The sequence below is a fragment of the Rattus norvegicus genome, chromosome 18 (assembly GCF_021556685.1).
Source record: "Rattus norvegicus strain SHRSP/BbbUtx chromosome 18, alternate assembly SHRSP_T2T, whole genome shotgun sequence".
Lineage (NCBI taxonomy): Eukaryota > Metazoa > Chordata > Mammalia > Rodentia > Muridae > Rattus > Rattus norvegicus.
In genome coordinates this window covers 22,867,544-22,894,089 of record NC_141551.1, presented here as the reverse complement: position 1 = coordinate 22,894,089, position 26,546 = coordinate 22,867,544, and the positions used below count along the sequence as shown (strand labels likewise).

At 39.4% G+C, this 26,546-nt stretch overlaps 1 protein-coding gene across 1 annotated transcript in view; it reads left to right on the top strand.

Annotated features, from left to right (window-relative positions):
- Window positions 1–26,546, top strand: part of Rit2 (Ras-like without CAAX 2) — a 346,997-nt gene that overhangs the window by 167,708 nt on the left and 152,743 nt on the right. The window contains 1 exon segment of the mRNA NM_001013060.1: window positions 13,505–13,696. Coding sequence (NP_001013078.1) covers window positions 13,505–13,696 — 192 coding nt within the window.

Genomic DNA, 26,546 nt, shown 5'->3' with positions numbered 1-26,546 from the left:
ATTATTTTCAAGTATAGCATGGAGATCAGAATATAGGCCATTTTAGGCCCCATCCAGTACCTAAAATATCTCTTAAAATATGACTACTTATATATTGTGAGTCTACATTATACATGCATGTGCGGAAGATCAGAGGACCTATGGGAGTCTGTTCTTTCTTCCCAACACATGGTTCAGGGATGATACCCATATCATCAGTATTGTAAGAAGTCACCTATACCCACACAGCCATTTTCCGGGCCTCTGAAATATCTCTTAAATTTTTAGATTGTCTTATTTTTTATAAATCAAGAAATTTTTATTTTATTACACATATAGTTACCTATTTTGAGATTTCATGTAATAAAAGATGACAGCTAATTATAAAGTAATCAGAATTAATAATTTTCACATTTTTAAAAATTTTTATCTAAGGTTTTTTTTAAATAGTTTTTCCTTTTTATTGGATTTTTTTATTTACATTTGAAATGTTATTCCCTTTGCCAGTTTCCCTGTCCATATACACCCTATCCTTCTTCTATGAGGGTGTTGCCCGACCCATCCACCCACCCCTCCCTGTCCTGATACACTGGGTGGGTTGAGCCTTGGCAGGACCAAAGGTTTCTCCCATCGGTGTCCAACAAAGCCATTCTCTGCTATATATGCAGCTGGAGCCAGGATCTGTCCATGTATAGAGTCTTTGGATGGTGGTTTAGTCCCTGGGAGCTCTGGTTGGTTGACATTGTTGTTCTTATGGGCTTGCAAACCCCTTCAGCTCCTTCAATTCTTTCCCTAACTCACCGAATGGGAACCCCATTTTCAGTTCAATGGTTGTCTGTGAGCATCCACCTCTGTATTTGTCAGGCTCTGGCAAAGCCTCTCAGGAGACAACTATATCAGGCTTCTGTCAGCATGCACCTCTTGGCATCAGCAATTTTGTCTGGGTTTGGTGTCTGTATGCTTCAAGTTTCTCTCCATTTAGTTAGATGTTGGCTACTGGCTTGCTGTATTTTGCTTTTACTATGTTTAGGTATGGGTCTGGGATTCCAGATCTTTCCAAGGCTTTTAACATGAAGGGGTGTTGAATTTTGTCAAATACTTTCTCAGCATCTAATGAGATGGTCATGTGTTTTTTCCTTTGAGTTTGTTTACACAGTGGATTGCATTGATGGTTTTCCGTATATTAAACCATCCCTGCATGCCTGGGATGAAGCCTACTTGATCATGGTGGATGATTGTTTTGATGTGCTCTTGGATTCAGGTTGTTAGAATTTTACTGAGAATTTTTGTCAGTATTCATAAGGGAAATTGGTCTGAAGTTCTCTTTCTTTGTTGGGTCTTTGTGTGGTTTAGGTATAAGAGTAATTGTGGCCCTCAGAACTATGAGTTTTCCTCTTAGCACAGCTTTCATTGTGTCCCATAAGTTTGGGTATGCTGTGTCATCATTTTCATTAAATTTTAAGAAGTCTTTAATTTTTCTTCATTTTCTTTTTTGATCAAGTAATCATTGAGTAGAATGATTCAACTTCCATGTGTATGTGGGCCTTCTGTCGTTTTTTGTTGTTATTGAAGACCAGCTTTAGTACGCGATGACCTGATAGGATGCATGGGATTATTTCCATCTTCTTGTATCTGTTGAGGCCTGCTTTTGACTGGTTATATGGTCAATTTGGGAATAGGTACCATGAGGTGCTGAGAAAAAGGTATATTCTTTTGTTTTAGAATGAAATCTTCTATAGATATCTGTTAAATTCATTTGGTTCAGAACTTCTGTTAGTGTTTCTATGTCCCTGTTTAGTTCCTGTTTCCATGATCTGTCCACTGATGAGAGTGAGGTGTTGAAGTCTCCCACTATTATTGTGTGAGGTACAATGTATGCTTTGACATTAGGAAGGTTTCTTTCATGAATGTATGTGCCCTTGCATTTGGAGCATAGACATTCAGGATTGAGAGCTCATCTTGGTGAATTTGTCCTTTGATAAATATGAAGTGTCCTGCCTTATCTTTTTTGGTAACTTTTGGTTGACAGTCTATTTTATTTGCTATTATAATGGCTACTCTAGCTTTTTTCTTCACACTATTCTCTTGGAAAATTGCTCTTTAGCCTTTTACTCTGAGATAGTGTTTGTCTTTGTCACTAAAGTGTGTTTCCTGAATGCAGTAAAATGCTGGGTCCTCTTTACATATCCAATCTGTTAGTCTATATCTTTTTATTGGGAAATTGAGTCCATTGATGTTGAGAGATATTAGGGACCAATGATTGTTGTTTCCTCCTTTTTCTGTTGTTAGAGGTAGAATTATGTTTGTGTGGCTATTGTCTTTTGGGTTAGGTAAAATTAGATTACTTTCATGTTTTTTCCAGGGTTTGTTTCCTCCTTGTGTTGGAGTTTTCCATCTATTATCCTTTGCAGGGCTGGATTCGTGGAAAGATATTGTGTAAATTTGGTTTTGTCATGGAATATCTTGTTTTCTCCATCTATGTTAATAGAGAGTTTGCTGGATATAGAGGTCTGTGTTCTCTTAGGGTCTATATGATATATGCCCAGGATCTTCTGCCTTTCATAGTCTCTGGTAAGAAGTATGGTGTAATTCTGTTAGGTCTGCCTTTATATGTTCCTTGACTTTTTTTCCATTACTGCTTTTAATATTCTTTTCTTGTTTTGTGCATTTGGTGTTTTGACTATTATGTGACAGGAGAAATTTCTTTTCTGGTCCAATAATCTATTTGGATTTCTGTAGGCTTCTTATATGATTATTAGCATCTTTGTCTTTTGGTTAGGGGCATTTTCTTTTATAATTCTGTTGAGGATCTTTCCTCACCCTTTAAGTTGGCAATCTTCGCTCTCTTCTATACCTATTATCCTTAAGATTGATCTTCTTATTGTGTCCTGGATTTTCTGGATGTTTTGGGTTAGGAGCTTTTTGTGTTTTGCATTGTCCTATCTATTGTGCCAATATTTTCTATGGTATCTTCTGCCCCTGGTATTCTCTCTTCTATCTCTTGTATTCTGTTGGTAATGCTTGCATCTATGACTCCTGATCTCTTTTTTCTAGGTTTTCTATCTCCAGGGTTGTCTCTCTAGGTGATTTCTTTATTGTTTCTATTTCCAATTTTAGATCCTGGTTGTTTTTTTTCAATTCCCTCTCCTGTTCCACTGTGTTTTCCTGTAATTCTTTAAGTGATTTTTGTGTTTCCTCTTTAAAGGCTTCTACCTATTTACCTATGTTGTCCTGTATTTTTTAAGAGTTATTTATGTCCTTCTTAAAGTCCTCTAACATCATCATGAGTTGTGATTTTAAATCGAAATCTTGCTTTTACTGTGTGTTAAGGTATCCAGGGCTTGCTGTGGTTGGGGAACTGGGTTTTGATGATTCCAAGTGGCCTTGGTTTCTGTTGCTTAAGTTCTTGCCCTTTCCTCTCACCATCTGCTTATCCTTGGTGTTAGCTGGTATTGTTGTCTTTGATAGTAGCTTAACTCTTCAGTAAGCCTATGTATTAGCACTCCTGGAGACTGACTTTCTTCCAGCAGGATTTGGGTACAGAGAGCTGTGTCACAGTGTCAGCTCCGTGCACAGGCAGAAACCAGAAGGATCCTATCTCAGACTGCTCCTTTGTTACTGTGTCCAGAGGGCTCCAGGAGGGTTCGTCTTGGGCCAGGAATGTGAACAGAAGCGGTGGTCTCACCTGTCCTCTCAGGATTGTCCGAACTTCTGAGAATCCAGCTCTCTCTCCCCCAGATTTTCCATCACATTAAAATGGAAACAGGTTTTACTGGGTTTTCAGTGATCTGATCCTACAGATAAGGAACATGGCACCCACTGAGTAAACTGGAACCTAAAATGTTCCCTTTCCACCACATCACTTCCTTTCCACTTGATGTATGTGGCTTCACACCCATTCTCTGACTTCGGTCTCCCCAGCTCAACATGTCAATATTCTTGAAAGACCTATCACTGCACAGGTGTGGACCATCATCAGGGCTAGGAAACCTCATTGATATTGTACCTCAGCTGAACCACTACAGATCCTTTCTTTGGAAGTCAGCATGCCAGGTATGGTCTCACTAGTGCACAATTGCTACTTCATGCCTGATGTATTATCATGTGACTTGTGTCATAGGCTTATGGTTTTGTGATATTACCTTCATCTTACTGCTTAGAAGGATCCTGTGCCTGGCCTTTCCTTCTGACTTTTGTTTTCCTGAGTTAAGAATTCTTATTAATTGTCCATAAATGTTGAACAAAGACCTCACATTTTCATTTTTTTTCACTAGGATTATAACTTCTAGAGCGGTTCCTGTATTGCAAACTTTATTTCAAAGTCTATTTGAGACAGATTTTTCAGGACCTTCCTTCACAACAGCCTAATTCTATAGTTCTTAAATTCCCAATGATCAATGTCAACATTATGACTGATGGTCTTCCCAGTATTTTAGGCTCAAAAGTCCAGGAGATTTCAACCACCTGTCCCCATCTTCACACACTGTTTATTTTCTCCTTTTATTCTAGATAAGCTGTCCCCAGTGTCATGAGTTTCAGGGTCATTGCTTGGCATAGTTAGGGTTGGAACCAGATTATGTCTTTGGAAACCTACTACAGATCCTGATATGTTAACATTGAAGGAATTGCCCTTCAGTCAACTCCAAGAAAGATAACATCCTCAGCCCTAAGTCTTAAGACTGCAAGTGGCCATTTTAGACTGTAGTGTTGTTTTCTGGTTGTTCAAACTCTGAGTCAAATTTAGTTTTCTCCCTGTATCCTGATTTTAATATCTTATTTCTCTAATTCTTCTCTGTGTTTATCTAAGGATATTTTCCTTCATTATATATATTCTTTTAAACCACATTGAGTCTTAGATGCCTGACATGTGCAAGGGATCAATAAATATTTGATGAGGAAGCCAAGCAGAGTGTGTACACCATACATGACACATTGCATTTCTAAAAGTTCAGACAGACAGAGCAACTTATAATGATGGAGAGAGTGGTATTTTATGGGGGAAAAAGATAGATTTCCCACTCGTATTTTTCATTTTAGGTACAATTTTACCTCATGTTACCCACATTCATAAAGTCGTTTGCTCATTTCCATCTTTATTGAGCTATTGAACTTGTGAAGGAATCCGATTGAGACAAAAGATTTACTCTCTGTACTGGTTTCAGATCTGGTTTTTACATAAGTTATGGTAAATTGATACTGACTAAAAAATTGTCTATATTTACTGGTTCTATTCTTCCATCTTTCAAAAAGATGAAACAAAAGCAATGATCACCTGGGTCTGGTGTGCACTCCTGCGAGCTCAGCACTTTCAAGGCACAGTCGCACAGAGCTTTGTGAGTTCAAAGCCATCCTAGTCTACACAGTAGGTCTTTAGCCAGCTAGGGATACATCAATGAGTCTTTGTCTCTCCAAAACCCAACAGACAATACCCCTACCCCTATATACACAAAAAAGTCAACCACATAAATTCTTTGGTGCCCTTCAAAAATGTCTAGTCTGTTGGTATGCAAGGCACTGTATGTTTTACTGCTATGCAATGATACATTGGAGCCAAGATTGGTTATCTAAGGTGATGATATATTAATTTTAAAAATTATTTGTATCGCTTCTCGGCCTTTTGGCTAAGATCAAGTGTAAAAATTATTTGTATGAAAGTTTAGTATCATCTTATGAATAATAAATTTTAGGAGAATTATCACATCTTGTTTCCTCACCTCAACCTCTTTCTCATTCACTATCACCATGTTCTTGCCTTATTTCAATCTCTACATTTCACTGGACATATATATATATATATATCTCACATTTCCCAAACATGGATAAGGCTGTCTTTTTGGGATTTTAAGTTTTTATTGTTCTTTTCATTTTTTATATATTGTCACTATGCATGTGAGGTGTGTGACTGGTTTGCATTTTTGCTTTGCCTTTCTGTCTTAGGAGAGTGAATGTGGGGTGTGTGTGGTGTGTGTGTGTGTGTGTGTGTGTGTGTGTGTGTGTGTTAATCCTGAGACCAGCAGAATCTTTCTGATAAGAATAAATAACACTATGTGCCTGTTTTACCAGGGAGCACCTAAAATGCTAGTCTGATAGTGTGTTTGTCTATCCTTTTTTAATTTAAACATGAGGCAAAGATATTTCATTCTTTTACCTTGTGGGCATAGACAGGAGATGGTTCATGCCCTTTCCTAACCCTCCTCCAAAAATCCTTATTCCAACTATTAAGAACCTGAAGTGGGCCTGAATTAGTTACATTTCTGTTGCTGTGATAAAACACTATGACAAAAGCAACTTACAGGGAAAGAATTTATTTGGAGCTTATGGTTCCAGAGGAAACGGAGTCCATCATCCCGAGGGTAGGGGAGCTGACAACAGGCAGGCAGAATGGTGCTAGAATAGCAGCTGAAAGGTCCATCTTCACACAAAAACAGGGAATAGAGAGCACTAGCCCCCAGTGGAGCAAATCTTTTGAAACCCCAATGCTGGCCCCCAATACCGTACTTTCTCTAGTACGGCCACACTTCCTAATTTTCCTCAAATAACTACCAATTGGGAACCAAGTATTCAAATATCTATAATTTATGGGGACATTTCATACAAATAACTAAGGTGATATTTATCAGAAATTATTTGTTTCAAAATTCATAGAATTCCCACACTATTAGTTTAAGGGAAGATGTCAAAGAAAAGAAATCAAACTGTAATATTTACTCAAAATAGCATTGAAGATGCCAAAAATGTTTGTGTAGATGACATTTTTTAGAGTCTTTTTTTCATAAGTCCTTTGATGCTTAGGGTAGCAATGGTAATATTCCTGAATAATTAACCAACAAGCTTCATTTACAGCAGGAAGCTATTGACATTAATGGATAAAGTGCAGACAACAGAATGTTTCAGAATCTTTAATTCATGGGCTAATGAGAACAGACACGATATGTCAAATGCAAGCTTGTCCCTTGTAAAGAGATCTCTATATCATGCTACTAAGATGTCACATAGCTACAGAGCTTATGCTCAATATTCCTTGTTCCATCAGCCTCTGAGGATGATTAAGACAAGCGTTTGCCCAGATTTTGTGAGAGCAACAGAGAGAAGCCTAGCTATTTGGAGTCACTCATCAGCGTGAGCGTTTTATTGTATCTGTGTCATTCAGGAAAGGTTTCTACTTGAATCTGGTGAATTTTCTGATAACTATGGTTGAAAACTTCCCATTTTCATACTCAGTGCAGCTCACAGGTGTCTTCTCCCAGTGAGAATGTCTCTGTTTTGTCCAATCTCTAATGAAAGTAATAATAGGATTGAACTGCATGGTATTTAAAAAATTCATCAAAGCAGTTTCATGTTTCTTCTATCAATTGATTCTTTCTTCTTCCATATAGTATATGGCTAAGTATCTTCTAATTTTTCTTTCACAAAAGAGGAAACTGAGAGGTTGAGATATTATGTGTTGAAAGAGGACATTCTAAGTGAGTCACAGGCCTGAGTGACATGCATTATAACTAACCCCCTTATTTTGCCTTCAGGCTATAAAGACAAAGATTGAACATGAGCACAGTCATGTACAAGGACTGGCATCCATTTTGTTGTTGTTTTAGTTTTTTGATAGAGTTTCACCATGTAGCCCAGACTAAGCTTGAAATTGTAACCATTTGATTTCAGTGTCTAAATACTGGTGCCCCCTCATGATATCTTCCTCTCTTCTTTAATATAGCTTATATATAACATTTAATCATATAATTAAACTCTTCTAGATGTTCACTCATTTTCTAAATATTGTTCCCTGTGAATTTTCCTTTCCAAATTTGTTAGATTTTTTTTTTATGGAATAGTTAGTGCTGAAATAATCAGATGTATTGTTTTATATTAAACATAGAATATTTCATAGAAACACATGCCTAGCACAAATTAAAATAATTCTCAGCTGAGAAAACAACAAACACATTTAAAAAAATCCCACAAACTCCTTCATTCAATAAATTAAATCCATAAGTACAGCAAATACACGAATGAATAATCAACACAGGAGATCAGCTACATGACTCAAAATAATGAGTGGATCAAATAGACACAGTTCTTTTTATCCCAAAGTAAACAAATTAGTTTAAAGTAGCATTGGCAAGGATGAAAGAGAGGGCCTCTTTTTGAAATGGAAGATTACCTTTTCTTTTCTATTCCGTTTTCTCCACTCTCCTCTCATACAATATATCCTGACAGAAGCAGGGGAGGGGCATGATGACTTGGAGGACGGACTCCACCCAAATGTTGCAGAAATGTTTCTTCTCTATCTGGGATTTCTACCCTGCCTTTGACAATTTAGTTCCTGGATAAAAGACACATACAACCTTTATACTTATTAATAAGCCTTAATCATCACAAGAGCTGGGCAGATGTCTGTCCTCTATGCTATTATGTTTATTTCCCAGCCAATAATTCCATTATATAATTTGTCATGTTTTGTCTGGGTTGCTCTTAACTACAATTAGCTAATATATATGGCTATTATTTTAAGATTCTTACCCTATGGTGCCTTCTCCTCTCTTCACCTTTTTCCCACCACGTGATTCTCCTCTGACCCCAATACCAAGAACCCTAAACCCCACCTATGTCTCTTCTGCACAGCTGTTGGCTGATGGCATTTTTATTCACCAAGCAGAAATAACTTGGGATGGGGAGAGGCAAGGTCACGCAACATCACCTGGGTCTCTGGGAGCAATCAGTATTTAGCATAGCAAAACACCAAGCCTCCTTTGCTTTCGTTCTAAAATAAACAGGCCTCCAAGCGATATCAACCAAACATGGCATATCAAGATGCAGTAAGACAAGGCATGAAACCTCGTGTGAAGGCTGAATTAAGCAACCCAGTGGGAGAAAAAGGGTCCCATAAGCAGGCAAAAGAGCAAAAGAGCCAAAGATACCCCACTCCTACTATTAGAAATCCTGAAAAAAAAAAAAACCCAAGCTACACAACTGCAGCACGTATGGAAAGGGCTTAATGTAAACTTTTACGTAGGCTCTGTGATTGCTGCTTCAGTCTCTATGAGTCCCAACACGCCCTGCTCAGTTGATTCTGTAGGCCATGTTTTCCTAGTGTCTTTGACCCTTATGGCTCCTACAACCCTTCATATCCCTCTTCTATGGAGTTCCCTACCTCTGCCTAATGTTTGGCTGTGAGTCTACGTATCTACTCTTTAAAGATTATTGGGTTAGGCACTAATTTAGGATTATATTATTAGGGATTATTTCATTGATTTTTATTTCCTTTTTGTCAGTGGTGTTTGGTTCTAGCCTAGGTCTCTTAGCCATCCAGCTTGAAGTTTCTTATCATCTGGGTAGTGTTGGGCATGGGATCAATCCCTCTTGTGTCTGGGTCATCAAGTTGGACCAGCCATTGGTTGGCTATACCTGTAAACTCTGAGCCACCATTGCCCAAGTGCATCTTGCGATTGGAGAGGTTGTGGATCAAAGGTTTTGTGGCTGGGTTGGTGTTCTAGTACCACCTCTGGGAGCCTTTCCTAGTTACAGAAGATGGTGCCGTTAGGTTCCATATCCTTCCTTACTAGAAGACCTTGCTATGGTCACTCTCATGGGTTCCAGGAAGTTTCCACTGCACTAGGTTTCCATGTCGCCTCTTAATTGACGCCCCCATTCTAGTCTTTCTTCAGTACTTTCTCCCTCTACCCCTGCCTCCTTGACCTGATCCCTTCTGTTTCCACCCTTGCCTGCCCCCAGTCCACCCACAGAAATCTATTTTATTTCCTCTTCCCAGGGAGATGCATACATTGTACCTCGAATACTCCCCATACTTAGCCTTTCTGAATCTGTGGGTTGCAGTGCAATTATTCTTTACGTAACAGCTAATATCCACTTATAAGTGAGTGCATATCATGTTTTTTCTTCTGAGTCTGTGTTACCTTATTCAGGATGATTTTTTTGTAATTCCATCCATTTACCTGCAAATTTTACAATGCCATTTTCCCCTAATAGTGAAGCAATACTCTATTGTGTAAATATACTATTTTTTTAAAAATCCATTCTTAGAATGAGGGACATCTATATTACTTTGAGTTTCTGGCTATTATAAATAGTTTCTACAAACATAGTTTAGTAAGTGTCCCTGTGGTAGGTAAGTGTCCTTTGGGTGATGCCCAAGAGTGATATAGCTGGATCTTGATGTAGATCAATCCCCAATTTTCTGAGAAACCATCATATTAATTTCCATAGTGGCTGTTCAAGTTTGAACTCCCACCTTGCTCTACATCCTCACCAGCATGTGTTATCTTTTGAGTTTTCGATCTGAGCCAGTCTAATGGATGTATGATGGAATCACAGAGTCATTTTAATTTCCATTTCTCTGATTATTAAAGATGTTGAATATTTCTTTAAGGGTTTCTCAGTCATTTGAAATTTCCCTATTGAAAATTTTGTTTAGATCTGCACCCCATTTTTTAATTAAAAATACATTTAATTTTTATCGATTATTTTATTTATTTACATTTCAAATGTTACCCCCTTTCCTGGTTTCTCCTCTACAAATTCCCTATCCCATCTCCCCTCTCTCTGCTTTTATGAGAGTGCTCCTCAGCAGAAGGAACACCCATTCAGAGCCTGCCCCACATGTGGCCCATACATATACAGCCATCCAATTAGACAAGATGGATGAAGCAAAGAAGTGCAGACTGACAGGAGCCGGATGTAGATCTCTCCTGAGAGACACAGCCAGAATGCAGCAAATACAGAGGCGAATGCCAGCAGCAAACCACTGAATTGAGAACGGGACCCCCGTTGAAGGAATCAGAGAAAGGACTAGAAGAGCTTGAAGGGGCTCGAGACCCCATAAGAACAACAATGCCAAGCAACCAGAGCTTCCAGGGACTAAGCCACTACCTAAAGACTATACATGGACTGACCCTGGACTCTGACCTCATAGGTAGCAATGAATAGCCTAGTAAGAGCACCAGTGGAAGGGGAAGCCCTTGGTCCTGCCAAGACTGAACCCACAGTGAATGTGATTGTTGGGGGGAGGGCGGTAATGGGGGGAGGATGGGGAGGGGAACACCCATTTAGAACGGGAGGGGGAGGGGCTAGGGGGATGTTGGCCCGGAAACCAAGAAAGGGAATAACAATTGAAATGTAAATAAATACTCAAGTTAATAAAGAAAAAAAATAAAAAAAGAAAAAAAGAAAATGAGAGTGCTCCTCCCACCCACCCATCGACTCTCACCTCACTACACTCGCATTCCCCTACACTGGGGCATCAAGCCTTCACAGGATCAAGGGCCTCCCCTCTCACTGATGCTAGATAAGGACATCCTGTGCTACATATGCAGTTGGGGCCATGGATCCCTTCATGTGTACTCTTTGGTTGGTGGTTTAATCCCTGGGAGCTTTGAGGAGATCTGATTGGTTGACATTGTTGTTCTTCCTATGGGGTTGCAAACTCCTTCAGCTCCTCAGTCTTTTCCCTAACTCCTCCATTGTGGAGGATTTAGAGATGTGGAGTTGGTGAAATAACATTAACCAAGCAAGTGAAAGACTTACATGACAAAAATCTTAAAGTCTTTGAGGACAAACTGAAGAAAATAATGGAAGATGGAAAGATCTCCCATGCTCAGGATTGGTAGAATTAACATAGTAAAAATGGTGATCCTATAAAAAGCAATCTACAGATTCAACACAATCTCTATCAAAAGTCCAACACAATTCTTTACAAACATTGAAAGGACAATACTAAATTTCATACAGAAAAACAAAAGCCCAGGTTAGCTAAAACAATTCTGAATAATAAAATAATTTCTGGACATATCACCATCCCTGATTTCAAGCTGAACTATGGTAATAAAAATCTCATTGTATTGGTATTAAAACAGAATGGTGAACAATGGAATTGAATCAATGTCCCAGACAAATCCATATGCCAATGGACACCTGCTTTTTTCCTACATAAAGTTGGAAATACACAATGGGAAAAATTAAAGTATCTTCAACAAATAGTGTTGGTCTAACTAGATGTCTGCATGTAGAAGAATGTAAATAGATCCATGTCTATTAACCTGTACAAAACTCAAGTCCCATTGTATCAAAAATCTCAACAAAAAAACAGGCACACTGAACCTTACAGAAAAGAAAGTCGGCAATAGTCCTGAATGCATTGACATAGGAGACAACTTCCTGAACACCAATAACACAGGCACTAATATTGATAATTAATAAATGGAACTTCATGAAACTAAAAAGCTTCCTTAAGGCACAGTACACCACCAATAGACAAACCAGAAGCCTCCAGAGTGGAAAAAGAGGCAGTCACTTTTATATACAATTGTATTGTTGATACAATATCTTTGGCAGTGAAATTTTTACAATTTCTCAAAAATAGAGGAATGTTCTCTTTGAGCAAGTTTACGTCTCAGGTATACTGTAACCTTAGTGAGAGATAGAATTTAATATAAATTGTAGCATTGTTTGTAAAGCAGCAAAAAACGATTCAATGGGCTGGAGAGATGACCCAGAGGGAAAAAGCCTTTTTAAAGACAAGCCCAAACTTTAGATTGCCCATTTTATCTGTCTAATCACTCCTTGTAATTTTAGCAGTAGATTCAGTCTAAGAATACACAAATGGCATATTTTTTTACTTAAAGAAACTCTAGGCATTAAAGTTTAAATGTTAGGATTTTCAGACATTGGGGAATTGTAATACACACAGGAAGCAGAACGAAAGGCTAATTCAGCAGGGGTCATCAGATGGGGGACTGGGACCATCGGGATTGTAGCCTGTCTTTTGCAGAAAGTGAAGAGGAAGGAGTTAGCAGAGTGTAGAAATTAATCTGTCTTCAGGCAGCCAGGTCCGTCTGTTTGTGAGCTTCTCTGAGACAAACCTAAGAATACTGTAATATATGGGTGTGTTGGTATTATCCACAGTAAAGCCTTCCCAGGAAGGCAAAAGTGATCAAGACTCTAACCTTAGTATGTCCTCCCCACCTCTTGTCCCTCCCTCCCTTCCTTCCTCTGTTGGGCATTAAACCCAGGATCCCTACAAGCCAGGCAGGCACTCCATCTCACTATATCTCTAGTTTCTGTGTTTGTATTTTTGAATAGAAAAGTAGTTCATTTCCCCAGGTCCTCTGGAGGACTTGCTCCAGATACCGCTTACAAATGTGCTCTTATTTGAAAAGCGGAGTCAGATCCCTTTGATCATACATGTCTTCAATGGTTTCTAGAAAAAAAGTTTCAAAAGACAGGCTGTAAGAGAATGTTTAAATATTAATGTAGTGCCATATCTAACATGAACCCAGAGGCTTATAATGTTTGCAGTATACAAATTGGTTCAATTTCTGATGTGAGGTCATTAAAATATAAAAACAAATCTCATGTATATAATTCGTTATTTACCATATCTGCCCAGGAACTCTTAAACTGAGTCTTTTCTAATCAAATATCAATATGTTCAAAAGTTTAAAATATTCACATTCTACAAGAATATATTAATTTGCATATTGACTCTCCAACTAAAACCTACTCTTCTCTCCTTCAGGCAGAGTTCACGGCCATGAGGGAGCAGTACATGCGTGGGGGAGAGGGCTTCATCATCTGCTATTCTGTCACTGACCGCCAGTCATTCCAGGAGGCTGCCAAGTTCAAGGAGCTGATTTTCCAGGTCCGTCACACCTATGAAATTCCCCTCGTGCTAGTGGGTAACAAGATTGACTTGGAGCAGTTCCGTCAGGTGAGTGCAAATTTTATATCAGCTTGTCTTTGCGTCCAGTGATACATGGTATCAAATATGACTGGTTCTAAGTTTCAGCTAATGACCTATAGTTTTCCCTAAGAAATCCATAAATCTTCCCTTATCGTGTGCTTTCTTCCTCTGTGTAGCCTGTCTTCTATGCTTCTCATCCCTCTTTGTATTCTTGGCAGTGTTAGATTTGCTTTGGACAATAGCATATAAAAGATAAGAGTCTGTGGAAATTCTGAGTTTGAGGTTTCAAAAATTTTTCTGGAGCTTCTGTGTTTTCCACTGCATTTGCTCACATTTGAGCTCCAGACGTCACATGAACCCCATGGGCCATGCGCACCAGGCTAGAGCTGTCCTTACCAAGGGCATGCATGTAGGCAAAGGCATCTTGCATGTTTCAGCAGCAGACACCTTTTCCTTTCGTTATATAAGATATCCCAGCCAGTCCACTCGGAACAGTAAATGCCCCACAGTTGAGCAGTATTCACTTTCTGACTCACAGAATCCACAATAAACACAAAGATTTAAGTCGCTATGTCTTTAAGTCATTTTTCATGCAGTGATAGATAAACATCCCCCTTCTTGTACGGAATGAGAAATTGCTCTCATATACAGTTGGTATTTTCTAACCAATTCAAGCTCCGCCATCACGATAGTCAATAATTTCATGTATTCAAACAAACTTGAGAAGATCATATATATATATATATATGTATACATATATATAGATTTCTACAAATCTATGTATACAAATACATATGCATGCATATCAACTTTTTGTAAATCTAATTCTCTAAATTGAGCGGCTTAGTTGTAATTTGGGATGCGTCATCTTTACGCCACCTTTAAATGTGAACTGGCTTTTAATAGTTTCAGTTATTTTTGTCAGTGATTATTTTTTAAGCCAACTCTTACTGCAACGTACTTATAAGATCTTTTGCTAAGGTAGGACTAGTGACTAAAGAAAACAGAGGGTTTCCCCCCTAATTTATGTATCTCATGCATTTGAATCTTCATGTGTCTATCTTGAATGACAAGTTTTCCAGATTTACCACAGTTCACTACAGTATATTCTCAGTGAGTCAGACACCACTTCTTAGACGGCACCTGATGGGGGGCTGTAGTGGTGGCCTCACTGAGATGGATACTTGGAAACTGTAACCCAGATATTTGTTCCTGGACAAGCAAAGCTACCACCGGATTCCATTTCCATGCCTTAGTTTGTAGAAACGAACTTGCATGCAAATCAAAGTTTTGTAAGTCTAATCCTCTAAATTCGGTTACTTAGTTATAATTTGGGATGGCCATGTTTATGTATTCTACCTTTAAATGTAAACTGGCTTTTAATAGTTTCTGTTATTCCTGCAAGTGATTAATTTTTAAACCAACTACTACTATAACTTACTAATAAGTCCTTTTGCAAAGGTAGGACTAGTGACTGAAGCAAACAGGACCCCCCAAATTTATGGCTTATGAATTTGAATTTTCACATGTTTAATAAATGCAGTGTTTTCTTAAAATGGAAAGAGCTTATATAAAGCCAATGTTTCTGAAGCTTTGCTTAACATGGAAATAGAGCTATTTAGTGCAAGGCTTTTTAGGGGTAGCTTTTTTGTATTTCATATTGTACTTCAGAGTCTAAGCTTTTTTTTTTCCTTTTTTCCCCATCTTTATTAAAGTGGGTATTTCTTATTTGCATTTCAAATGTTATTCCCTTTCTCGGTTTCCAGTCCAACATTCCCCTAACTCCTTCCTCTCCCCTGCCATATGGGTGTTCCCCTCCCCACCCTCATCCCATTACCGCCCCCCCCAACAATCACTTTCACTGGGGGTTCAGTCTTGGCAGGACCAAGGGCTTCCCCTTCCACTGGTGCTCTTGCTAGGCTATTCGTTGCTACCTATGGGGTCAGAGTCCAGGGTCAGTCCATGTATAGTCTTTGGGTAGTGGCTGAGTCCCTGGAAGCTCTGATTGCTTGGCATTGTTGTTCATATGCGGTCTCAAGCCCCTTCAAGCTCTTCCAGACCTTTCTCTGAATCCTTCAACGGGGGTCCAATTCTCATTTCAGTGGTTTGCTGCTGGCATTCGCTTATGTATTTGACATATTCTGACTGTGTCTATCAGGAGAGATCTACATCCAGTTCCTGTCAGCCTGCACTTCTTTGCTTCATCCATCTTATCTACTTTGGTGGCTGTATATATATGGGCCACATGTGGGGCAGGCTCTGAATGGGCATTCGTTCAGCCTCTGTTCTAAACTTTGCCTCCCTATTCCCTCCTAAGGGTATTCTTGTTCCCCTTTTAAAGAAGGTGTGAACCATCTGCATTTTGGTCATCCTTCTTGAGTTTCATGTGTTCTGTGCATCTAGGGTAATGCAAGCATTTGGGCTAATATCCACTTATCAATGAGTGCATACCATGTGTGTTTTTCAGTGATTGGGTTACTCACTCAGGATGATATTTTCCAGTTCCATCCATTTGCCTATGAATTTCATACAGTCATTGTTTTTGATAGCTGAGTAATATTCCATTGTGTAGATGTACCACATTTTCTGTATCCATTCCTCTGTTGAAGGGCATCTGAGTTCTTTCCAGCTTCTGGCTATTATAAATAAGGCTGCGATGAACATAGTGGAGCACGTGTCTTTGTTATATGTTGGGGAATCTTTTGGGTATATGCCCAAGAGAGGTATAGCTGGATCCTCAGGCAGTTCAATGTCCAATTTTCTGAGGAACCTCCAGAATGATTTCCAGAATGATTGTACCAGTCTGCAATCCCACCAACAATGGAGGAGTGTTCCTCTTTCTCCACATCCTTGCCAGCATTTGCTGTCTCCTGAGTTTTTGATCTTAGCCATTCTCACTGGTGTGAGGTGAAATCTCAGGGTTGTTTTGATTTGCATTTCCCTTATGACTAAAGATGTTGAACATTTCTTTAGGTGTTTCTCAGCCATTCGGCATTCCTCAGCTGTGAATTGTTTGTTTAGCTCTGAACCACATTTTCAATAGGGTTATTTGTCTCCCTGTGGTCTAACTTCTTGAGTTCTTTGTATGTTTTGGATATAAGCCCACTATCTGTTGTAGGATTGGTAAAGATCTTTTCCCAATCTGTTGGTTGCCATTTTGTCCTAACCACAGTGTCTTTGCCTTACAGAAGCTTTGCAGTTTTATAAGATCCCATTTGTGGATTCTTGATCTTAGAGCATAAGACATTGGTGCTTTGTTCAGGAAATTTTATCCAGTGCCCATGTGTTTGAGATGCTTCCCCACTTTTTCTTTTTCTTTTGTTTTTTTTTATTAACTTGAGTATTTCTTATATACATTTCGAGTGTTATTCCCTTTCCCGGTTTCTGGGCAAACATCCCCCTCCCCCCTCCCCTTCCTTATGGGTATTCCCCTCCCAGCCCTCCCCCCATTGCCACCCTCCCCCCAACAGTCTAGTTCACTGGGGGTTCAGTCTTAGCAGGACCCAGGGCTTCCCCTTCCACTGGTGCTCTTACTAGGATATTCATTGCTACCTATGAGGTCAGAGTCCAGGGTCAGTCCATGTATATTCTTTAGGTAGTGGCTTAGTCCCTGGAAGCTCTGGTTGCTTGGCATTGTTGTACATATGGGGTCTCGAGCCCCTTCAAGCTCTTCCAGTTCTTTCTCTGATTCCTTCAACGGGGGTCCTATTCTCAGTTCAGTGGTTTGCTGCTGGCATTCGCCTCTGTATTTGCTGTATTCTGGCTGTGTCTCTCAGGAGCGATCTACATCCGGCTCCTGTCGGTCTGCACTTCTTTGCTTCATCCATCTTGTCTAATTGGGTGGCTGTATATGTATGGGCCACATGTGGGGCAGGCTCTGAATGGGTGTTCCTTCAGTCTCTGTTTTAATCTTTGCCTCTCTCTTCCCTGCCAAGAGTATTCTTGTTCCCCTTTTAAAGAAGGAGTGAAGCATTCACATTTTGATCATCTGTCCTGAGTTTCATTTGTTCTAGGCATCTAGGGTAATTCAAGCATTTGGGCTAATAGCCACTTATCAATGAGTGCATACCATGTATGTCTTTCTGTGATTGGGTTAGCTCACTCAGGATGATATTTTCCAGTTCCAACCATTTGCCTACAAATTTCATAAAGCCGTTGTTTTTGATAGCTGAGTAATATTCCATTGTGTAGATGTACCACATTTTCTGTATCCATTCCTCTGTTGAAGGGCATCTGGGTTCTTTCCAGCTTCTGGCTATTATGAATAAGGCTGCGATGAACATAGTGGAGCACGTGTCTTTTTTATATGTTGGGGCATCTTTTGGGTATATGCCCAAGAGAGGTATAGCTGGATCCTCAGGCAGTTCAATGTCCAATTTTCTGAGGAACCTCCAGAATGATTTCCAGAATGGTTGTACCAGTCTGCAATCCCACCAACAATGGAGGAGTGTTCCTCTTTCTCCGCATCCTCGCCAGCATCTGCTGTCACCTGAGTTTTTGATCTTAGCCATTCTCACTGGTGTGAGGTGAAATCTCAGGGTTGTTTTGATTTGCATTTCCCTTATGACTAAAGATGTTGAACATTTCTTTAGGTGTTTCTCAGCCATTCGGCATTCCTCAGCTGTGAATTGCTTGTTTAGCTCTGAACCCCATTTTTTAATAGGGTTATTTGTCTCCCTGCGGTCTAACTTCTTGAGTTCTTTGTATATTTTGGATATAAGGCCTCTATCTGTTGTAGGATTGGTAAAGATCTTTTCCCAATCTGTTGGTTGCCGTTTTGTCCTAGCCACAGTGTCCTTTGCCTTACAGAAGCTTTGCAGTTTTATGAGATCCCATTTGTTGATTCTTGACCTTAGAGTATAAACCATTGGTGTTTTGTTCAGGAAATTTTTTCCAGTGCCCATGTGTTCCAGATGCTTCCCCACTTTTTCTTCTCTTAGTTTGAGTGTGTCTGGTTTGATGTGGCGGTCCTTGATCCACTTGGACTTAAGCTTTGTACAGGGTGATAAGCATGGATCGATCTGCATTCTTCTACATGTTGACCTACAGTTGAACCAGCACCATTTGCTGAAAATGCTATCTTTTTTCCATTGGATGGTTTTGGCTCCTTTGTCAAAAATCAAGTGACCATAGGTGTGTGGGTTCATTTCTTTCCCCACTTTTTCTTCTATTAGTTTGAGTGTATCTGGTTTGATGTGGAGGTCCTTGATCCACTTGGACTTAAGCTTTGTACAGGGTGATAAGCATGGATCGATCTGCATTCTTCTACATGCTGACCTCCAGTTGAACCAGCACCATTTGCTGAAAATGCTATCTTTTTTCCATTGGATGGTTTTGGCTCCTTTGTCAAAAATCAAGTGACTATAGGTGTGTGGGTTCATTTCTGGGTCTTCAGTTCTATTCCACTGGTCTATCTGTCTGTCTCTGTACCAATACCATACAGTTTTTATCACTATGGCTCTGTAATACTGCTTGAGTTCAAAGATAGTGATTCCCCCAGAAGTTCTTTTATTGTGGAGGATAGTTTTAGCTATCCTGTTTTTTTTGTTATTCTAGATGAATTTGCAAATTGTTCTGTCTAACTCTTTGAAGAATTGGATTGGTATTTTGATGGGGATTGCATTGAATCTGTAGATTGCTTTTGGTAAAATGGCAATCTTTACTATATTAATCCTGCCAATCCATGAGCATGGGAGATCTTTCCATCTTCTGAGGTCTTATTCAAATTCTTTCTTCAGAGGCTTGAAATTATTTTTTTTTTTGGTTCTTTTTTTCGGAGCTGGGGACCGAACCCAGGGCCTTGCGCTTCCTAGGCAAGCGGTCTACCACTGAGCTAAATCCCCAACCCCGAGGCTTGAAATTCTTATCATACAGATCTTTTTCTTGCTTGGTTAAAGTCACACCGAGGTATTTTATATTATTTGGGTCTATTATGAAGAGTGTCATTTCTCTAATGTCTCTCTCAGCTTGTTTTTCTTTTATGTAGAGAAAGGCTACTGATTTATTTGAGTTAATTTTATACCTAGACACTTTGCTGAAGTTGTTTATCAAGTTTAGTAGTTCTCTGGTAGAACTTTTGGGATCACTTAAATATACTATCATATCATCTGCAAATAGTGATATTTTGACTTCTTCTTTTCCAATCTGTATCCCTTTGACCTCCTTTTGTTTATGATTGCTCTGGCTAGATCTTCAAAAAGTATATTGAATAAGTAGGGAGAGAGTGGGCAGCCTTGTCTAGTCCCTGATTTCAGTGGGATTGCTTCAAGTTTCTCTCCATTTAGTTTAATGTTAGCTACTGGTTTGCTGTACATGGCTTTTACTATGTTTACGTATGTGCATCGAATTCCTGTTCTTTCTAGGACTTTTATCATGAAGGGGTGTTGAATTTTGTCAAATGCTTTCTTAGCATCTAATGAAATAATCATGTGGTTTTTATCTTTCAGTTTGTTTATTTAGTGGATTACGTTAATGGTTTTCTGTATATTAAACCATCCCTGCATACCTGGGATGAAGCCTACTTTATTATGGTGGATGATTGTTTTGGTGTGCTTTTGGATTCAGTTTGCAAGAATTTTATTGAGTATTTTTGCGTCAATATTCATAAGGGAAATTGGTCTGATGTTCTCTTTCATTGCTGGGTCTTTCTGAGTAATTGTGGCTTCATAGAAGGAATTCAGTAGCGCTCTGTCTGTTTCAATTTTGTGGAATAGTTTGAATAGTATTGGTATGAGGTCTTCTATGAAGGACTGATAGAATTCTGCACTGAACCCATCTGGATCTGGGTTCTTTTTGGTTGGGAGACCTTAATGACTGCTTCTATTTTGTTAGGAGTTATGGGGTTGTTTAAATGGCTTATCAGTTCCTGATTTAACTTCAGTACCTGGTATCTGTCTAGGAAAATGTCCATTCCTCCAGATTCTCAAGTTTTGTTGAATATAGGCTTTTGTTGTAGGATCTGATGACTTTTTGAATTTCCTCCGATTCTGTTGTTATGTCTCCCTTTTCATTTCTGATTTTGTTAATTTGGATACACTATCTGTCTAGTCTAGTCTGGCTAAGGGTTTATCTATCTTGTTGATTTTCTTAAAGAACCAACGTTTGTTTCTGTTGATTCTTTGTATAGTCCTTTTTGTTAGTAGTTGGTTGATTTCAGCTCTGAGTTCTACTCTTCCTGGGTGTATTTGCTTCTTTTTGTTCTAGAGCTTTTAAGTGTGCTGTCAAGCTGCTGAAATATGCTCTCTCCTGTTTCTTTCTGCAGGCACTCAGAGCTATGAGTTTTCCTCTTAGCACAGCTTTCATTGTCTTCCATAAGTTTGGGTATGTTGTACCTTCATTTTCATTAAATTCTAGGAAGTCTTTAATTTCTTTTTTTTATTTCTTCCTTGACCAGGTTCATTGAGTAGAGCATTGTTCAACTTCCATGTATATGTTGGCCTTCTTCCCTTATTGTTATTGAAGACCAGCTTTAGTCCGTGGTGGTCTGATAGGATGCATGTAATTATTTCTATCTTTCTGTATCTGTTGAGGCCTGTTTTGTGCCTGATTATATGGTCAATTTTGGAGAAAGTACCATAAGATGGTGAGAAGAAGGTATATCCTATTTTTAGGCTAGAACGTTCTATAAATATCTGTTAAGTCCATTTGGTTCATAACTTCTGTTAGTCTGTCTATGTCTCTGTTTAATTTCTGTTTCCATGATCTGTCCATTGATGAGAGTGAGGTGTTGAAATGTCCTACTATTATTGTGTGAGGTGCAACATGTGCTTCGAGCTTTAGTAAGGTTTCTTTTATGTATTTAGATGCCCTTGTATTTGGAGCATAGATATTTAGGATTGAGAGTTCTTGGTGGATTTTTCCTTTGCTGAAGTGTCCTTCCTTACCTTTTTTAGTGACTTTTGGTTGAAAATCCATTTTATTTGATCTTAGAATGGCTACTCCAGCTTGCTTCTTCAGACCATTTGCTTGGAAAGTTGTTTTCCAGCCTTTTACTCTGAGGTAGTGTCTGTCTTTGTCTCTGAGGTGTGTTTCATATAGGCAGCAAAATGCTGGGTCCTCATTATGTATCCAGTTTGTTAATCTGTGTCTTTTTATTGGGGAATTGTGTCCATTGATGTTTAGAGATATTAAGAAATAGTGATTTTTGCTTCCTTTTATCTTTGTATTTGGAGGTGAGATTATGTTTGTGTGCTTGTCTTCTCTATGTTTTGTTGTAAAGCGATTAGTTTCTTACTTTTCCTAGGGTGTAGCTTGCCTCCTTGTGTTGAGCTTCACCACTTATTATCCTTTGTAGGGTTGGATTTGTAGAAAGATATTTTGTAAATTTGGTTTTGTCATGGAATAACTCGTTTTCTCTATCTATATAAATTGAGAATTTTGCTAGATACAGTAACCTGGGTTGGCATTTGTGTTCTCTTATGGTCTGTTTGCTGTCTTTCCAGGATCTTCTGGATTTCTTAGTCTCTGATGAGAAATCTGTTATACTTCTGATAGATCTGCCTTCATATGTTACTTGACCTTTTTCCCTTACTTCTTTTAATATTCTTTCTTTGTTTTATGCATTGGGTGTTTTGACTATTATGTGACAGGAGGAATTTCTTTTGTGGTCCAATGTATTTGAGGTTCTGTAGGCTTCTTGTTTGTTTATGAGCATCTCTTTCTTTAGGTTAGGGAAGTTTTCTTCTATGATTTTTTGAAGATATTTACTGGTCCTTTGAGCTGGGAATCTTCACTCTCTTCTCTACCTATTATCCTTAGGTTTGCTCTTCTCATTTTGTCCTGGATTTCCTGTATGTTTTAGGCCAATATCTTTTTCCATTTTCCATTATGTTTGACAGTTGTGTTAATGATTTCTATGAAATCTTCTGCTCCTGAAAATCTCTCTTCTATCTCTTGTATTCTGTTGGTGATGCTTGCATCTACGACTCCTTGTCTCTTCCTTTGGTTTTCTATATCCAGGGTTGTTTCCCTGTGTTCTTTCTTGATTGCTTCTATTTCCATTTTTAATTCCTTCAACTGTTTGATTTTTTTCCCTGGAATTCTTTCAGGGATTTTTGTGATTCCTCTCTATAGGCTTCTACTTGTTGATTTATGTTTTCCTGAGTTTCTCTTAGGGAGTTCTTCATGTCTTTCTTGAAGTCCTCCAGCATCATGATCAAATATGATTTTAAATCTAGATCTTGCTTTTCTGGTATGTTTGGATATTCAGTGTTTGCTTTGGTGGGTGAATTGGGCTCTGATGATGTTATGTAGTCTTGGTTTCTATTGCTTAGGTTCCTGCGCTTGTCTCTTGCCATCAGGTTGTCTCTGGTGTTACTTTGTTTTGCTAATTCTGACAGTGGCTTGACCTTCCTATAGGCCTGTGTGTCAGGAGTGCTGTAGACCTATTTTCCTGTTTTCTTTCAGCCAGTTATGGGAACAGAGTGTTCTGCTTTCACGAGTGTAGTCATTCCTGTTACTCTCTTTCAGTTATTTGTGTGGGCGGGAACCAGAAGGACCTGCCCCTACTTCTCCTGGGTCCCTCTGCACAGGGGGACCAGGTGGTGCTAGGCATTTTCCTCTAGAGTCAGAAATGTGGGCACAGAGTAGTCTCCTCTGGTCTCCCAGGCATGTCTGCCCCTCTGAAGTTCTAGTTGTCCCTCCCATTGGATTTGGGTGCACGGAGCTGTTTGACCGGGTCAGTTCAGATCCGGGTTCTATCTGGACTGCAGGGCTACTCCAGCTTGACTGCCCCTATCTTCCTGTGCCTTGAGGCCCTATACAGTTTCCTCTTGGCTCAGGGATGTGGGCAAAGTTATGCAGAAGTGGCGGTGTCTCCTGCCCTGCAGTCTCAGGATTGCCCACATGTCTGGGCAATCAGCTCTCTCTCCCATGGTGTTTGGAAACAGGGATCTGTGGGCCAGGATCAGCAATGTTTGGGTGCCAGCTAGAACCTGAAAGTGAGTCTAAGCTTCTTAAATACAAGGTAACTATTTTTCTAGAAAGCTGTCTTAGTTACTGTTTTGAGGAGACACCGTAATCAAGACAAATTATTATTATTATTATTATTATTATTATTATTATTATCATTTAGTTATTATATCCTGAGTGCAATTTCCCCTCTATCCTCTCCCTCAGTCTATCTCCACATCCTCCTTTTCCCCAGATTCACTCTGCCTTCATTTCACCTCAGAAAGGAACAGGTCTTCCAGGGACATTAACTGAATACAGCAATAAGCTACAAAAAACCAGGCAGATAGTCTCACACCAAGGCTGGAGGAAACAACACAGTAGTAGAAAAAGGGTCCCAGAGGTAGGCTTAAGAACTAGACATATCTTCTGCTCTCACTCTTTGGATTCCCACAAGAACTCTGAGCTACACAACCTGTAACACATATTCAGAGGACCTAGGTCAGAGCAGTGCAGGCTCCTTGATCTTTGTGAGCCCACTTGAGTCCTGGTAACTTGATTCTCTGGACAATGTTCCTGTGGTGTCCTTGATCCCTTTAGCTCCTACAATCCTTCCTTCCTCTCCTCCACAGGACTCACCAGGCTCCATCTATTATTTGGCCGTGGGACTCTACATGTGTTCCCATCAGCTGCTAACTCCAGTCCCAGCATATCCTGTAGGCATGGCAAATTGTAGGTCCAAGGTTTTGTGGCTGAGTTGGTGTCCCAATCCCTCCACTTGAGGCCTTGCCTGGTTATAGAGGATGGCCAGTTCAAGCTCTATGTCACCCATTACTAGGTTTCTTCACTAGTATCATCCTCATAGATTTCATGGGGCTTCCATTGCACTAGGTTTCTGCCTCACTCCCCACATGCCCTCCAATTCCAGCCATCTTTGCCAGCATTTTCTCCAACCATCACCTTGCATAATCCCTCCCATTTCCATCCTTAACCATCCCCAGAATACTTTCCAAATCTATTCTAATTCTCCTTCCAAGAAATCCCCCTCCCCCATCCCATCTTTTTAAGCCCTCCTTGTTACTTAGCCTCTCTGGTCTGTGAACTAATTTCACGGCTAATATCCACTTATAAGTGAGTCCATACCATGCTTGTCTTTCCATGTCTGGGTTGCCTCAATCAGGATGATTTTTTTTTAGTTCCATCCATTTGACAACAAATTTCATGGTGGCAGTTGTTTATTATTATTATTATTATTATTATTATTATTATTATCATCATCATCATCATCATCATCATCATCATTATTATTATTATTATTATTGCTGAGTAATATTGTATTGTATATTTTTTTACATCCATCCTTTGGCTGAAGGAAACCTAGGTTGTTTTCCACTCTGGCTATTATGAATAAAACTGCTATAACATAGTTGAACAAGTGTCCTTGTGATAGAGTGTAGCATCCTTTGGGAGTGAGACTGGGCTTTTGAAACCTCACGCTCACTGAAACATTGACAAAGGCCATTACTCCTAATGCTTCTCAAACATTATCATTAATTGGGAGCCAAGCATTCAAATATATGAGCTTATGGAGACCTTTCTTATTCAAATAAAAGTATAATATATCTTTGTCTTCTGTGTAAACTAATGTGTTGCTGTTTCTCTATTTTGCTTCTGCTAAATTGTGTACTATGATAGGGTTATATTTCTGTAAGAGGAAATGATTATCTCAGTGGCTTATTATGACTCTATCCTCACTTGCTTTGCAAAAGAAAGAAGGACATGTATGAACCTCCTGATACCTCTCTGATGAGTGGGAATCCTTTGATTGATGTCTTGGCTAGGATTTTGTTCAATTGACATAATCCATGGTTGTCATGGAGGAAGGAACCTTAGTTGAGAAAATGGCTCTTGACCTCTTGGCAAGTCTGTGAGAGATTTTCTTGATAAGTGAATGATTTGGGAAGACCCAACCCACTGTGGGCAGTGTCAGCCCTAGGAAGGTGCTCCTCACTGTGTGAGGAAGAAGTTTGAGAAAGCCACTAAGATTCCATTCCTAATCTTTGCATCAATTTGTGCCTCCAGGTTTCTACTTTGAGTTCATTCCCTAGCTACCCTCAAAGGTGTACTGTAACCTGTAAGCCAAATAAGACTTTTCTCCCCCAAATTGCTTTTGGAATTTATCACAGGAACAGAAGGCTAACTAATTCACTTTCCTTAGGGCTTCTAGGAAGAATGAGGGGAAACTATCACACCTACATCATTAATGGCTACTAGGAGGCAACCCATGTGTGCGCCAGTAGCAGTTCCTTATCGTACACTAAGAATTCCTGGAGAATAAGCAGCTCTGACTGGGTTAGTCAGGGGAGTTTTAAGTGACTCTAAGAAGTCTGGGAATATGAGAGCATTAGGAAACAATTTCAGTCCATGACTTGTAGAGTGACTACACAGAATGATTCCATATACTGGTGACATTGGCTTTCCCATGCTTTTGAGGTACTTATTTTATAGATTCAAAGAAAAACCTTGACCCAAAGACTCACAACTATCCGTGAAGTAGGATCCGGAGGATCCATCACACCCTGGGGAGTTGGCTGCTCCTTCCCAGTTAGCACCAGAGTAAATCACAGCATTACAAACTACAGAGTTCACCAAAGCTACCACTATGAATAAACAAAGGAAACAGTCACATTCTGATTTCACAGCCTTTCTTTTCAGATAAAGACAAATAAATGTGATAGTCACAGAGAGAGAAAAAGCCAGGAAAATGCAATTACCACCTTCTTAAAGGTCCTTCTGCACCATGTCCCCAAAAAGGAAGTCTCTGATAATGAAGTGCTGATGTGGAAATTGGGCTTCTGGCTGTGGTGTTTGTGATAGAAATGGCCATTCTGGAAAGTGCAGAGCCGGGTTTTTTTTTTTTTAAATGCAATTTCAATTTACACTTTATTTTCATCTTTCAGCCTTGTGCTGCTCAAAGGTAGGCATTTGA